Below are 15992 nucleotides of genomic sequence, written 5' to 3' on the forward strand. Positions count from 1 at the left end.
AACTCAGAAATCCGCCTGCCTCTGCCTCCCGAGTGCTNGGATTAAAGGCGTGTACCACCACTCCCAGCAAAGGTCATACTCTTAAGTTCCTAGCTGTGACCCCTAACCCTATCTCCCCGAGGCTGCTTACCTGTGTGAGGTATCTTAGCTGAAGGTCGGGTTCAGACTCTGTGAGTCAAGGCAAATCAGACAGTAGTCTCTGATTAATGGGTCAGGATGCTGGACGCTCTACAGATGCAGGGCAGATGGAAGCGGCTTCTCCCCAGTGTCTCTAGCAGTCCTGGGGAAGGGCAGAGTACTGTATTGCCTTTGTTCTGCTTAGATATGGAGTGCTGCTGATAGAGTTCAAGTCCTGTGTCTGGTTGTCTTGAGTGAGTGATATCACAGGGTTCTGGTTATCACATGCAGCCTTGGGTGTGGTGGTGTTCCTGACTAAGCTATTTTACATATCTAAACATATCTAAATGGCATTTTCTTTTTTTACTCCGCTACATGTCACATAGAGACATGTAGATCTCTGTGAGTTAGAAGCCAGCCTGGTCTACATAGTGAGTTCCAAGATAGCCAGGGCTACTCATAAGACCCTGTCTCAAAAAAAACAACAACAACAACAAAAGAAACAACAACAACAACAGCAACAAATCTTTAAATTTTTAAATTTATGTGTGCATAGACCGTATACATATGCAGGTACTCAAGTGTGTATCCAGCATGCATGTGGATGGTCAGAGAACAATTTTAAGGAGTCAGTCCTTTCTTTCCATCTTGTAGGTCCGAGGGACTGAACTCGGGTTGTCAGGCTTGATGGCAAGTGCCTTTCCTCACTGAGCATCTTACCAGCCCTATTTTTCAATTTTTAAGACAGGGTCTCATTCTGTACATCAAGCTGGACTTGAATTCATGGTGGTCCTCCTGTCTCAGCCTCCCAAGTGGTTGGGATTACAGATATGAGCCACTGTGCCTGACTTACTATTTACCTTCTGAGAATTGAAAACAGTAGCTTGTAGCTAATTTTCGTTTTGTTTTGTTTGAGGCAGGGGCAAACTATAAAATTATAACTGGTTTGGAATTTCCATATGTAGACCAGGCTAGCCTAGAACTCACAGAGATCCACCTGCCTCTGCCTCAAGTGTGCCAGGATTAATGGTGTGCTCCATCAAGACTAGCCTGAAGCAATTATTCTTAACAATATTTCTCTGTGCTCTTTCTCAGAATGACAAGTTGTACTGAGATGGGGTAAAGGTTGAAACTAGGGGTGATAAATTTTTGTTCACAAGGAATTGTGTCTGGGGTTGAGAATGTAGCTCAACTCGTAGAATGCCTACCTAGGATGCATGAAGCCTTGAGTGCTGTCTGGAGCACCATATATAAACTAGACATAGTGTTGATATCTGTTGTATCAGTACTTGGCAGGTGGAGGGGAAAGGATTATAAATTCAAGATCACCCTTATCTATATATTAATAGAACTCCAAAGCAAGCCTGAGATACATGAAACACTGTCTCTGGAGCAAAGCAAGGGCCATCAGTATGGCTCAGTGGGTAATGGCAGGTCTGGCCACACCTGATGACATGAGTCCCACCAATTTCCTAGACCCACTTGTTGACCCTTGACAGTTGTCCTCTGACCTCTACACACATGTGCACACACACATTTAAAAAAAAAACTCTTAAAAATTCAAACAAAACTCTGATTTTAAATACAAGAAAAAGAGGATGTGAAAGCACATGCAAGGTTCTGAGAGTGGAGCAACAAGGGGGTTGGAGCACAGTCAAGTTACATAGCCGAGTCTCGGTGTAGGACTTGCATCCAGTGCTTTATGCTTGCCCTGTATCACTGAGCTACAAGCCAGGTCCCAAACAGGATCCTCCCTGAAGCCAGTCAGGGTGACAAGACATTGTTGTGGGTTATCCACCAGAGAAGACTGCTCTAGTGGGTTGGGGTTTGTGGGTTGGGGTTTGAGCCAATAGAAAGATAGGAATTTAAGCCCATAGAAAGTCTTTATTAGCCAGCTGGCAAAAATACTGGGTGTTCAGGATCCCAGTGTAGACCCAAGCCTTTCTCAGGCTGAGCTTTTAAGCACAAAACCATGTCCTGGGTTGACATACTTCAGTTAACAAGAACAGTTAGACAGAAGCACAATTACGGAATCCAAAAAGCCAGGAGAGTACACTCAGGGACTTTCCCAGAACTATGGACTTTGTTCTCTTTTTGGCAGGTGGCACTGCCCGTGTGCTGGGTTTTAAGGTCTGAATGGGGTTTCCACCATACAATTAGTTGTGCTAAGGTCTGGGGCCTGTCACGACATCACCTGGAATGTAGGAGAGAATGAGGAGTTTCAGGGACATTTGAATAGCCAGAAAAGGAGGGCAGGGCAAGCTGGCTAAACCCAGTAGAATGTTTGCCAGATCAGACATGGGATATCAATTCTACCAGAGACCGTAGTCAAATTCCTTCCCAGTGCTCTGGACATCAAAATAGAAATAGCCAATGCTGCTCTGGTCCAATGGGTGTGACCAGGACTCAAGAGACCAGCTGTGTGGAGTGGTGGCAGGGACTCAAAGAAGCCTGGTCAAAGGAGTGGAGGAGAGAATACTGTCACAGGTAATATTTCTAATCATTTTTTCCCCTCTCCGAAGCAACAAAAATAATGATAAAATCAATGAAGCAAGGACATTGATGATGACAGCTGGTTTAAGCCACATCACCAGGAGCAGATCTTTACAGTCACATGGTCCAGATTCTCTGCTCATAAACAAAGTACTACTGTGTGCTTGACCATAAAGGAAGTGCTCAACGTTTTTTTTTTTTTTGGGGGGGGGGGGGGGGGGTTGAGACAGGGTTTCTCTGTGTAACCCTGGCTGTCCTGGAACTCACTTTGTAGACCAGGCTGGACTCAAACTCAGAAATCCACCTGCCTCTGTCTCTCGAGTGCTGGGATTAAAGACACGTGCCACCACGCCCAGCTTCAACATTGTTTTAAATAGAGAAGAAAATGAGCAAGAAGTAACGGTTTAGGCAGGTGTGGTGGTACATGCTTGCGGTTCCAGCCATGGGACAGAGAGGCAGGAGTACCAAGGTCTTGTTTGGGCTTCATGGTGTGATTTCAGCCTGGGCTACATGAGACCCTATCTCACAAACTAATTAAAAAAACAAACAAACAAACAAAAAAAAAAAACAAGAAGAAAACTCTTGAGCAATCACTAGTGTCCCAGTAGTTATGCCCCACCCCTTACTTAAAAATAGGGACTGGAGAAATGGTTCAGGAGCTAAGAGCACTGGTTGTTCTTGCAAAGGATCTAAGTTCAGTTCCCACCACCCATGTGGCAGCTTACAACTGTCTGTAACTCCAGTTCCAGGGGATCTGGCCTTTGCAGGCTCCTGCATACATGTGGTATACAAACTCAAGCACACAGACACACATAACATAAAATAAATGATAAATAAAGCTTTTAAAATTAAATTTAAAAACATGGCCAGCAAGGTGGGTGGGATGAGCGGGTCAAGGCACTTGCTGGCAAGTCTAAAGATTTGAATTCTATCCCGAGGGCCCATGTAATAGAAGGAGTGGACACACAGGGCCCAGGAGGAGGTCAGAGACATTTTTCTGGAGTGAGTTCCCTTCTTCCACCTCTGGATTCTGAGAACCAAACTCAGGTCACTAGGCCCAGTAGCAATCACCTCTTGCCCACTGAGTATCTTACCAGCCCACATTGTTGTGGTTTGGGGTTTTTTTCCCCCAGATAGGTGCATGTAGCACAGACTGGCCTGGGACTCCTGACCCTCTTCTCTACTTCCCACGTTCTGGTATCACAGGGGTTGGAGGTAGAGAAATACACCCATACCTGGCTCATGATGTCCTCGGAGCTAATATGAAAAATCCAGAAGCAGAACGAATCAACCACGGGCAGTCCTGGGAAGAGGAAAGAACCATTGTTAAGGTCCAAAAATCCAAAAAAACGACCCAAGAACAACAAGAGTCCACACTAAAGCAAGATCTTTATTTGAATTAGGCAGCAAAAACTGACCGATCAGGTACAACAACAGAGACTAGGGCTGACTGCATCTTCATTTTAATAAGTACTTAAGCAGATGGCAAAAATGTATTGTATGCGACCACTACTGGTCGGTCAGGGCCCCAGGACAGACTCCACCAGAGCTGAACTGCATCCCTGAGCCAGAATGTTGAAGGTTTTAAGCTCCAAAACCACAAGCAGCTCTGCCAAGTCATCCCACCAATCAGGATTTAGGGATAGAGGACTTCTCCCTATCCCACCAATCGGATTTAGGAAAAGAGAACATGTCTTTGTGGCACACTTACCCGATTCTCATTAGTTGGCTATTCAAGTGTGATGGGGAGACTTGCCCACATTCATGTCTCAACTAGCCAACCAGGATGCCAGCCACCCACATACATCTCTCTTTCTGCCAACCAGGATGCCAGTCTCCAAGGGAGGTCTTGGGAGCTTAAACTTTACTTGACCCCTATTCAAAATGGAAGTTTTACTCAAAATGGCTTCAGGTTGGCTCCTTCTTATACTCCCTCTCTGTGTGTTTGTACATCACTCAAGTCCTTGAGTATCTGTTTCAGAGAGTAAAGGATTGTATTGGGTTCTTAGGACCATGAGCTTGACTGAGTTGGGAATCAAGGCCCGATGAGGAGCAGGAGGAAAAGGAATGACAGTGGTCCTTATACGGTAGGTAGTAAATATGGCGGTCAACAAAGGGCCCAATCAAAGAGATTCTGAACCAGTTTCCAGCCTGTCTCCCTTGCTCCTCCCTATACAGTAGGTTTCTACTAAGGTATCTTGGGCTAGCCCAGGTGTCTTGGGCTAGCCCAGAGGCATAGAAACAAGTTTCTCCCTAAGGGAATTTACTTTTGACTTAGCAGTTTAGCCTGTCAGAGGGCAGGGACAATGTACTCTCTTCTATAACTGTTTTCAGTCATTAAGGCCCAGGAAGGCTGAAAGTGCCGGTCAAATGATGGACAATAGGGCATTTTTTTCAGAAGCATCTGATTAGCAGAAACTCAGGCTGCACTTCCCTGGAGTCCATTTGACCTATGACAGGTGAATCCAGGTCTTATGACTTCTCTGACTCCCTGATGCTTGCATGAATTTATAGTTTAAAAAAAAAGGAGATATATCAGCATTACCATTGTATTGAAATTCATATTGTAGATAAATCACTAACACACATTTGCAAACAACAGGAGCAGACTGATGCCTCTGAGTCCTAGCACAAACTATAGTTCTAGGTTTAAAAGGCATGAACGTTTGTTGTTGTTGTTGCTGTTGTTGTTGCTGTTGCTGCTTTTGTTTAGAGAACAGGGTACATAGATTAGACAGGGATGTTTTAATCCAATGAAAAGCGTCTTTTAGCTATACCTAGAGCACAGAGAAAGCTCAGAATCCTGGGCTGGTGACTGGGCGATAAGCAGCCAGTGCTCCATCAAATCTTAAACTTCAGAAACCTCGGGGCAATAACAGCACAGCAGGGGAAAGAGATCTGAAACATTCCTTGCCTCTACATAGTTTACATTATTTTTGAGATTCTTAGAACTTATTTAAGTTTTTCTATCCTTAGATTTTTGGCATGGTCTTGGATTTTTTTCTTTTTCATTTACCAGAGACATAAGTAGTTGTTATCGAGAACAGTCATTGTAAAGTATGTTCTCTTAGCGTAAAGTTGCATCTGAAAACTGTTTATCCTTTAACATGAAGCCTGTGATCAAGGCAAACCTGTTTGCCTGCCCCCTCCCTTTTAAATAAGAGACCTGGTAGCTTTAATTAGTGGACTAACAAGGTGACTGTGGTCTTGGGGGGAAGGAGCTGATTGTTCGCTGTTTTGCCCAACTGATAAAGCAACAGTTAGCTTAGCCATCAATGGGCTCAGAGAGACCTGAGCAGGATGAACTAGGCTCTAAATGGCCTGTGTCAGTTAAAACGTCAGGGACTAGTCCGTATTCCATCACCTAAACAGTTATCCCAGGCTCCTGTGGTTTCCATGGCAATGGGGGCAGAGGGATCAGGACGGCATCAGAGACATTCCTGTGGAGGGGGAGCATAGAAGGGACTGACATCATCCTGTCTGGGCAAAATCAACTCTCCAGTGTCCTGCTCACCCACAGTTCAGGTCGGGCCCTAGCAGCAGGTGAGGCATCAGGGCAGTTACCTCCAGTGGTTAGTCTCACCACAGTCCAGGTGGAGTCCTTTGTTCCTGTGTCCATTGTCTTGAGACCCTGGGGGTCATTACTAGAGTCTGAGAGTCTCTGTCATAGTAAGTTTAAATACCTTAAATGCCATGTTCAGCAGCTCTCTGCTAGTATCGCTCAAGCTTATCTGAGTTAAACAAGCATCATCTATTTTTAGTTGTTTTTTAGAGATTTATTTATATGAGTACACTGTCACTGTCTTCAGACACACCAGAAGAGGGCATCGGACCCATTACAGATGGTTGTGAGCCACCATGTGGTTGCTGGGAATTGAACTCAGGACCTCTGGAAGAGCAGTCATCTCTCCAGCCCTATTTTCTTTAAGTTATATCTTGAAACATATTTTTAAACAGCGATTCTCAATTTTTTTTTTAATGCTATAACACTAGTATCCGAGTTCTTCACCAGACTGCCTATGGTCATTGTTTTATTGCATCATAAGACAGGAATTTTTCAGTCTCTGGTGTTAAGCTGTGGCCCTAATTTTTAGTCTTTTATTTATACATTCATAAAGATTACATACTAATAAAGACATTACAATAAAATATCTGATAAACTTTAAAATGTTTCACAGATTTATAAATGAAAACATTTTTTAAAGCTGTTTTTAAAATGTCCAGTTGTTGATTTTTGGTAAAATTCCAAAATTTTCGTTAAAGTAGTTTAAAATCTCTCAAGTGTGTGTTTTTTGAAAAACAAAGTACCTTTTTAAAGAAAGAAGACATGGAGTATAACCATAATTCTTAGAAGGCAAAACCAAATTTTAACAGTGTAAGCAACTTAGTGTTTTATTATAAAGGGGTTAGTTATTAAAAGTTATTATTATAAGTGTGTTATTTTTATGTTACAAAGTTTAGTTGACAGCAAGAAAAGTTCTTGTATAAGAACGCATGAAGATGCAGCTTAAATACCTCCTAGGTTTTTTTTTTTCTATAAACTTGGTTTTTAAGACAGAGCAGAAATTATATAAAAATCTTATTCCAATTTAAAAGTATCTTTGGAGACCCGTTTCCTTGGCTGGTTCATTCCATGTGTTGGGCAATGGTTCCAACCCTGAGTTACTGGTTTTAAGTTAACTTTTTGGTACAGATACTATAAATTTTTAACCATACCCAACGACTTATAAGCCAATGATCTTATAACCAATATATACAGAACATAGTGCAATCAGAAACAAACATGCACGGCCACATACATTTATACATTCAAACAGACAAAACTTTCCTTACTTCTTCCTGATCTAATTTCAAGGGAGGAGCGCACCTTGTTGTTGCCTGCAGAATCCAACGCTCGTGGGCACCGTGATTCTGTAGCAGGAGTAGGCTCTGGCTTCCTGACCACAGAGAGCTGAGGAGCTGCTGGTTCGGCTTTTAGAGTAGATCAGGCGGCTGGGGTTAGCAGTCAGGCGAGCAGGAGGCGGGGCTTTACCAGCAGTGCGGGACTCTCTGCCAGTTTATCAGTTTTTGTTGTTATTATTATTGTTGTTGTTGGCCCGATTCAGCCGCTTCCCCCCCCCCCCCCGAAAATCATTGAGATGGGTTAATACAAAGTCAAGAGGTGAACAGCCAGCAGATGAACTTTGGCCCGTTTTTCCAGATATAAAACACAGAGCAACATTCAAACTAAATGAAACCACAGACACAGACAGACAGATATGGGCAATCCCGCATGCCCAGAGCCAGAACCAAATGTTCCCTCAGTGGAAACCAGTGAAAAGGCGGGCCGTTTCCTGTCCACCTCTGACCCTAGGAGCAGTGCTGCGTCCACTTTCACCTTTCTTGGGTCCCAGACAGGCTCAAACTAGAAACCAGAATACAGGTTCACCCCCGGGAGTCCAGACGACTGAAAGTGCTGCTAATTCAGTTTAAGGGCTCAAATAGGTTATCGTTTGGTATCCAAATGTTAGGGTGTAAAAATCTAAAAAAAAAAAAAAAAAAAAAAAAAAAACAACAAAAAAAAAAAAAAAAAAAAAAAAAAAAAAAAAGCCATCACAAGAATACAGCATAGCAAAATCTTTATTTGAATCAGGCAGCAAAAACTGACCGCCGCCACCACCCAGAATGTGGCAAATGAGTGGGCCAAGTTATCCCACAAATTAGGATTTGGGGACAGAGGTCTTCCTTAGGAACTTGTCTTTATGGTACATTTATCCTGTTCCTATTGTTTGGTTTATTCAACTGTGGTGGGAGACTTGCCTGGCAATCATGTCTCAACTTGCCTGACAGGATGTCAGCTCAACACTGAGGTCTTGGGAACTTAAACTTTATTTGACCTCTATTCAAAATGGAAGTTTTATTCAAAATGGTTTCAGTTTGGTTCCTTCTTACATCAATATCCTTTCAATAAGGTTTTTACGATTTTTTTTTTCTTTTCTCCTCCTACTTTTTGAGACAAGGTTTCTTTATGTGGCTCTGGCTGTCTATAACTCTCTATATAGACCAGGCTAGCCCCAACTCAGAGATCCACCTAACTCTATCTCCCAAGGGCTGGGATTATAGATGTGTAAAAAGAATGATTTTTGAACCAGGCGATAGTGGTGCACACCTTTAATCCCAGCACATGGGAGGCAGAAGCAGCCAGATCTCTGAGTTCAAGACCAGTATAGCCTACTGAGAGAATTCCAGGACTGCCAGGACGACCCAGAGAGACCCAGAGAAACCCTGTCTCACATAAACAAAAAGCCCAATTGTGTGTGTGTGTGTGTATGTGTGTGTGTGTGTGTACACAAAAGACACAAAAGAGAGTGTAGGATCCCTCAGAACCAGAGTGAGGGGTGTTTGCAGGACACCATGCTTGTTACAAGGTTGCTGGGTTCTGAACTCCAGTGCCCAAAATTTAGCCACAATCACCTCTTACCTGCTGAGCCTTCTCTCCAGCCTCCCTTTTAATAACTTTTATAGAAAGGTCCTGCTTTGCTTTACTATTGCTGTGACAAACAAACAAAAACAACCTGGAGAAGAAAGGACTTATTTCATCTTACACTCCCAGAGAACAATTCATCACTGAGAGAAGTCAGAGCAGGAACTTAAAAGAGGAACAGGAAGCAGAAACTGAAGGGGAAAGAATGGAGAAATGCTGAATTCTGGCTTTTCCCTCATGGTTTGCTCAGCCTGCTTTTCTTTCTTCTTTTCTTCCCTATTTTATTTTTTATTTTTTTATTTTATTTTTAGGTGTGTGTGTGTGTGTGTGTGTGTGTGTGTGTGTGTGTGTGTGTGATTTACTGGCACCAGAGTACATGGGAGTTGGCAACTGAACTCTGGTTTTCTGCAAGAGCAGTGCATGCTCTTAACCACTGAGCCATCTCTCTAGCCTCTCAGCCTTCTTATACAAGCCAGGTCCACCTGCCCAGGGGTAGCACTGCCCAGAGTGGGCCGGGTCCTCTCACATCAATCAACTGTCCTCAAGAAAATCAATAAAATGTCCTCGGACATAACCCGAATGCCGGTCTGCTCAAGGCAACTCGCCATTGAGTCGCCCTGAGATAATAACTCTGGGCTGTGTTAAGCGGACAACTCTAGCTAATTAGAAGAAGAAAGAATTGGAGCCAGGCATGGTGGCACGCCTGTCTTGAAAAACTAAAAAAAAAAAAAAAAAAAAAAAAAAACAGGTGTTGGGGCTAGAGAGGTGGCTCAGCGGCTAAGAGCACTGGCTTCAGGCAGGCAGATGTATATGCAACAGAACTCTCATATATTAAATAAATAAAAATTTAAAAAACAAACAAACAAATAAACGAAGAGGACTGAGGTTGTAGCTCAGTTGGTAGAGTATGGGCCCAGTGTAGTCTCTAGGGCCACATAAACACAAGCCAGGTATGGTGGCACACGCCTATAGCTACGACACTTCTGTGAGAAGTTCAAGGTTGGGCCGGCGAGATGGCCTAGCAGGTAAGAGCACTGACTGCTCTTCCAAAGATCCTGAGTTCAAATCCCAGCAACCACATGGTGGCTCATTAACCACCCATAATGAGATCTGACACCCTCTTCTGGTGTGTCTGAAGTCAGCTACATTGTACTTATGAATAATAATAAATCTTTGGAGCCGGGTGTGGTGGCGCACACCTTTAATCCCAGCACTCGGGAGGCAGAGGCAGGTGGATTTCTGAGTTCGGGGCCAGCCTGGTCTACAGAGTGAGTACCAGGACAGCCAGGGCTACACAGAGAAACCCTGTCTCGAAAAAACCAAAAAAAATAAAATAAAATAAAATAAAATAAAATAAAATAAATAAATCTTTGGGCTGGAGCAAGCAGGGACTGAGTGAGCAGGGTTAACGAGAGCGAGCAGGGGTCCTAAAACATGTCAATTCCCAACAACCACACGAAAAGGAAGAAAAGGCGAAGTTGTTCAAGGTCATCCTTTCCCACCTACTTAAGGGAGTCTTAAACTAATCTGGGATAAATGAGACTTTTGTTTTTTTGAGACAGGGTTTTTCTGTGTGGCTGTCCTGGAACCTTATCTGTAGACCAGGATGAGTTGAAACTCAGAGAGATCCACCTGCCTCTGCCTCCTGAGTGCTGGGATTAAAGGCATACACTACCACAGCCTGGCAAGAAAAAGAAATTTTAAAGCCAGGCATGGTTGGTTGTTCATGCCTACAATCCCAGAATTTCAGAAGCTTGGAAACCAGTTTAGAGAGTGAAACGGTCTCAAGAAACCGAAACAAAAGGAAGCTCTGGGTGTGGTGGTGCATACCTGAGATCCCAGCATGGGAGAGGTGGGCTGTGCAGGGTCTACAGTCAAGATGCTCCTGCACTACAAAGGGAGCTTTCAGGAAAAGCTGGCCTCCAGTCTGTCTCAAGAAAACAAAACACAACACAGGAAAAGCCCATGATTCCATAGTGAAGAAAGCAAGTAATCCAAGCTGTAAGATCATATGAAAGTTCTGGGTCTTAAGAAATGGCTCAGTGAAGCTAGGCATGGTGGCGCACACCTTTAATCCCAGCACTNGGGAGGCAGAGGCAGGCGGATTTCTGAGTTCGAGGCCAGCCTGGTCTACAAAGTGAGTTCCAGGACAGCCAGGCTATACAGAAAAACCCTGTCTCGAAAAACAAAAACAAAAACAAAAACAAAAAAAAAAATCTTAAAAAAAAAAATCTTAAGATATATAATTGGATAGAATATGTTATAGTGAGGCCTTTAATCCTAGGACTCAGGAAGCAAAGGCAGTTTGATCTCTTGTGCGTTTGAGGTTAGCCTGGTCTACATAGTTATAGGACAGCCTAGTATAGAGACCATGTTTCCTGTTTCAAAAAAAAAAAAAATTGGCCCTGGTGGCACACAGCTGTAATCCCAGCACACAGGAGGTAGAGGAAAGAGGACTGCCGTGAGTTCAAGGCCAGCAAAGGATGTACAGTAAGACCTTGTTTCAAACAAGAACAAGAAGCCCAGCTGTTATGCATAATGAGCACAAATGAGCTAAGCTCACGAAGGGGTCCATAGTCATACCTAATCGTGTGTAATTCTGGGGATCATTAAAATGATGACAGACGTGTCCGATTCAAGAGACCATAAGCCAAGAGTGGGGTGGTAGTTTTATTAAAGGATTTACACTAAGCACATTCCTAGCCTATTCCTGAGACTACCCACACCCACACTCATCGACTACCATGTCTTCATAATGTCGGAGAATGACGTTCTTATCATTATCTTGATAGAGCATGGAGATGGGCGAGAGCTTGGTGGGGACACAGACAGCCTTGGGGACCCTGGGGTCAGCCATATGCATCAGAGCCTGCATGAAAGCATAATTGGAACTATTTAAATATGTGGTCATTGAGAAGGGGCACTCTCCATGACAGTAATTTGCCATGAACCCCTTAGGGGCAATGACCCACTTGTGCCAACCCAGGTCCTGGAAGTTGATGAACAGCTGATGACGGTGGCAGAGGTTCCTACAAAAACCCTTGGGGACAGGGATGGCCGCCCTCCTTTTTCTGGAAGAAGGGTGACAGTGTTGAGGGTTGAGGGTTACCATCAGCAGGGAGGCATGGAGAGAGCGTATCAGCCGGTCACAGGAGTTCTCAGGCTGGACATTTATCCCAGAGTATCTGTCCTCTTTGAGCAGAATTTGTAAGTGTAAACCCAAATTCTTCCGTCGGTTGCTGTTCCAATCCTTAACCACACCCTGAAGGTTGAACTGAAGCAGACCTTGAGGCCCGGGGACAGACCGCAGAAAAAGCAATCTGCCCAGCTTAGGGTGGGATCGCCCGGACACACCACGGTCCTGAACCATAGACAGAGCCACCACCAGCTCTGGTCGCAGGTTGTAATAGGACCTGGGCCCCAAGTCTAGAGTCAGCTGGGCCATGGTCAACTTTGCCTTTTCTTCGATGGCAGACAAGTTAAAATAGAGGACCTTCTGGAGACAGGAGCCATCTTGGAAAGGTTTCTGTGTGTTAAGGAAAAAACCTAGAAGCAAAAAGAAGCATTTGAGAGCCATTACAACCATTTCTACTTCGGACCACGTGTGCTCGTGCAGAAATGTGCAGGACCCCTAGCTCCAGTCAAACGCTCCCTTCTGGGAAGACTATTCCCCAGTCCTCCTTATTCAAGTCCAGATGTGTGCTACTCCTCAGGAGTTGTCTACCGTGGTTTTAGTACATCAGGTCTCACTGACCTGGGGTTCACCAACTTGGCTAGACTGGCTGGCCAGTGAACCCCAGGGACCTGTCTGTATGTGCCCCCAGAATGCTGGGGTTACAGAAGGACATGCAGTACCAGGCTGCTGAACCTCATGCTTGTAAATGAGGTAATCACCACACTAAGCCATCTCCCCACTCCCAAGTTTGGGGTTTATTTATTTATTTATTTATTTTTGGAGGGGCTGAGTTTGTTTTTTTGTTTGTTTGTTTGTTTTGTTTTGTTTTTAAAGATGAGGTCTCATGTAACCAAGGCTAGCCATTATATAGCCAAGGATGGCTTTAAACTTCTGATCCCCCTGCCTCTACTTGAAAAGTTCTGAGACAGCAAATCTCTTTCTGCACATCTGGTTTATACTCTGCTGGAGCTGCACATCTGGTTTATACTCTGCTGGAGCTGCACATCTGGTTTATACTCTGCTGGAGCTGCACAGCTGGTTTATACTCTGCTGGAGCTCAAACCCAGAACTTTAGGGGCACTAGGCAATCCCCAGCACCTCCCATCACACACACACACACACACACACACACACACACACACACACACCAGTTTCCTAAGTAGCGTCCCTCACACCTCCAGCTCTGCCCCACGCCACGCCCCATGACTTTGAGACCCTTTCATTACAATGAACAACTGCCACGTAGGAGGTTCTGCATCAACTTCCTCTTCAAAGCAGTCTTGGACTTTTCCTTCCTATTAACTAATTCTCTTCTAAAAACTCTTTTATTTTTCCTTCCCCAAGACAGGGTTTCTCTGTCTAGCCTTGGTTATAGACCAGGCTGGCTTTGAATTCAGAGATCCATGCAGTTTTTTTCTTTGGGGGGGGGAGGGGTGCTGGTTTTTTGAGACAGGGTTTCTCTATGTAACAGCCCAGCCCTGGCTGTCCTGATACTTGGGCTGTAGACCAGGCTAGCCTCGAAGAGATCCACCTGCCTCTGCCTCCCGAGGGCTGAGATTAACGGTGTGTACCATGGTCAGCTGAAACTCTGAAAGAGTAGACTTTTAATAATCTGCACTCTCAAGGCCATTTCCAGTCTAACTCCCAGAAAGTATCCATTAAAGGCTTCAGGGACAAAGACATATCCAAATCCTTTATTCATCTTCGCTTTATAATCTCAGCCCTTGGGAAACTGCGGCAGGGGGATTGCTGGAAAACTTGTGGCCAGTCTGCGCTGTAGACCAGGGTAGTGTCTCAAAACAAAAACCACCCAAGCCAGGAAAAAAACAGTTACCAGAAAGACTATGCATCTGAATGCCGATGCAGGAATGTGGACGCTCTGAGAGTCTCCAACTTTGAATAAGAATCAAGTAGGGAAAGAAAGGACAGACAGCCTAAGGCTAAAACATCAAACTGGTGGCTTGTGCAATTTGGTGGTCAGTCAGTTTTAAAAGCTATGGAATGGCAGTCCCTCAAACTTTTATAAGAGTGTGACTGTGGCTTAGATGAATACCATTGGTCTGTATTTTTAAAAAGTCAAGTCATACATAATGGCTCGTGCCTTTAATCCCAGTGCCTGGGAAGCAGAGGCAGAGGCAGGGGGTGTCTCTTGAATCCAAGGCCATGCTGGTCTAGAAAGAGATCCCCAGGGCAGGCAAGGCTACACAGAGAAACCCTGTGTTGAAGAAACAAACAAAATGAAATAAAATAATTAATAAAATATAAATAAATAGATAAAATCAAGAGACGTGCTGGCTTTTAATCCTAGCACTCAGTACTTGGGAAGCAGAGGCAGGTGGATCTTGCTCTAAGGTATACATATAGCAAGTTCCAGGACAACCAGGGCTACACAGAGACGTGCTTCTGCATGGAACAAAAGTAACACAGAGGGGATAGAAAGAAAGATGGCTGCATGCTTAAAAGGACCGGAGCTCAGTTTGCAGCAACCATGCGGTTGGGCAGCTCACAACCTCCTATAACTTCAGTTCCAGGGATCTGACATCTCTGAACTCTTAGGATAGACATGCACAAAAACATTAAAAACAGGGAGAGAGCAAGCAGGAGAAGAGAGAAGGGAGGTGGTGGGGAACCGCTGACTTTTAAACCTACCTTGAATTCGGTCTCACCCAAGATGTGATATTATCTAGCTCTCGGAACGCTGACCTACAGTCTAAGCCCGCTCTCTGTTAACTGTAAATTAAACTCTGCTAAGCCGGCACCGCGGTAGTTAGACTAGCGTGGAGAGGTGATAAAAACACGTGCCTTCCTCTGGGTTGATCTTGGAACCGAGACAGAATGTGCAAGATCCTAGCCCAGACTCCGGCCAGCCATGGTGCCCGTCTGTATTCCCCTCCCTGCTCCACAGCACCCACTTGAGATTTTTCTCTGATAAACCCTCGGGTTCCTTACCCTGGTCTGGGAGAAGCCGAAGTAGGTTCCCACGGACACCCAGCTCCTTCACGTAGCATAAGTCCTGCGAGGCCCCGCTGGCGGCAGCGGCTTCTCGAGCCCGGATGATCTTCCTTAAGATGCGAGGCACAGGTTGGAACCTGCGAGGTGAAGGCACTTTCTCTAATCCCAGAAACTGCAAAAAATCAGAGTCTTGAAATTCTGATGTCTGGCCCCAGGGCAGGGTTAACAGAAGGAAGCCAAGAGTCAGAAGCCTTTGGTAAAGCTGCATGGTCGTCTGAGCGGGGGTAGTGCAGCCTCTGGGGAGCGCAGCTCAGCGGTCTAGCCTCCTCTGCTCAATTCAGAAGCTTGGGAAGTAATCAAGTGTGAATTGCTCTCTTCTCAGCCCCTCAGAAGCAATTCAATGTGAAAAGACAGGTGGGGTGTGTGTGTGTGTGTGTGTGTGTGTGTGTGTGTGTGTGTGTGTGTGTGTTTTCTCCTACTCTCCTGCGGGCTGGTCAGCAGTGTACAGCATGAGTGGAAAGGAAGACATTCAACACACAGACATTAATGTGTCTGTGATATGCAAGGCAATGAGATAGCTTCTGGGAGCACAGTAGAGAATAATTTATTATATGTGTGATTTTGAGAGGCGGTCTCATGTGTCCTAGATTGACCTTCAACTTGTTTCTGTTTTAACAAGATGCTTATTTGTTTATTGTGAGTGGGGTATGATTGCCGACAGTACAGGGGCGGAGCTCACAATTCGCAGAAGTTGGTCTCTCCTTCCTAATGGGTCCCAGGAATTGAAATCAG

At 44.6% G+C, this 15992-nt stretch overlaps 2 protein-coding genes across 4 annotated transcripts in view; both read right to left on the reverse strand.

Moving 5' to 3' along the window:
* The window catches only part of Apobec1 (apolipoprotein B mRNA editing enzyme catalytic subunit 1), a 25839-nt gene extending 18278 nt beyond the window's left edge, over positions 1–7561 (reverse strand). Inside the window, exons 1-3 of one of the 3 annotated variants that reach the window (XM_029535380.1) lie at positions 7478–7561; positions 3846–3913; positions 131–280 (exon numbers count right to left, since the gene is read on the reverse strand). The gene's annotated coding sequence lies outside the window, so the exon portion shown is untranslated. Of the gene's footprint in view, positions 1–130; positions 281–3845; positions 3914–7443 lie in introns of all 3 variants that reach the window. The other 2 variants (XM_021191682.2, XM_029535381.1) reach the window with 2 other exon arrangements.
* A 4228-nt stretch (positions 7562–11789) lies between these two features.
* Gdf3 (growth differentiation factor 3) lies at positions 11790–15589 on the reverse strand. The gene is made up of 2 exons (XM_021191648.2): positions 15198–15589; positions 11790–12619 (listed from the first exon to the last, which is right to left on the reverse strand). The coding sequence occupies exons 1-2, from the start codon at positions 15466–15468 to the stop codon at positions 11790–11792; spliced, it is 1101 nt and encodes a 366-aa protein (XP_021047307.1). The 5' UTR covers positions 15469–15589.
* Between the last annotated feature and the right edge of the window lie 403 nt (positions 15590–15992).

Source organism: Mus pahari, chromosome 2, assembly GCF_900095145.1.
Source record: "Mus pahari chromosome 2, PAHARI_EIJ_v1.1, whole genome shotgun sequence".
NCBI lineage: Eukaryota > Metazoa > Chordata > Mammalia > Rodentia > Muridae > Mus > Mus pahari.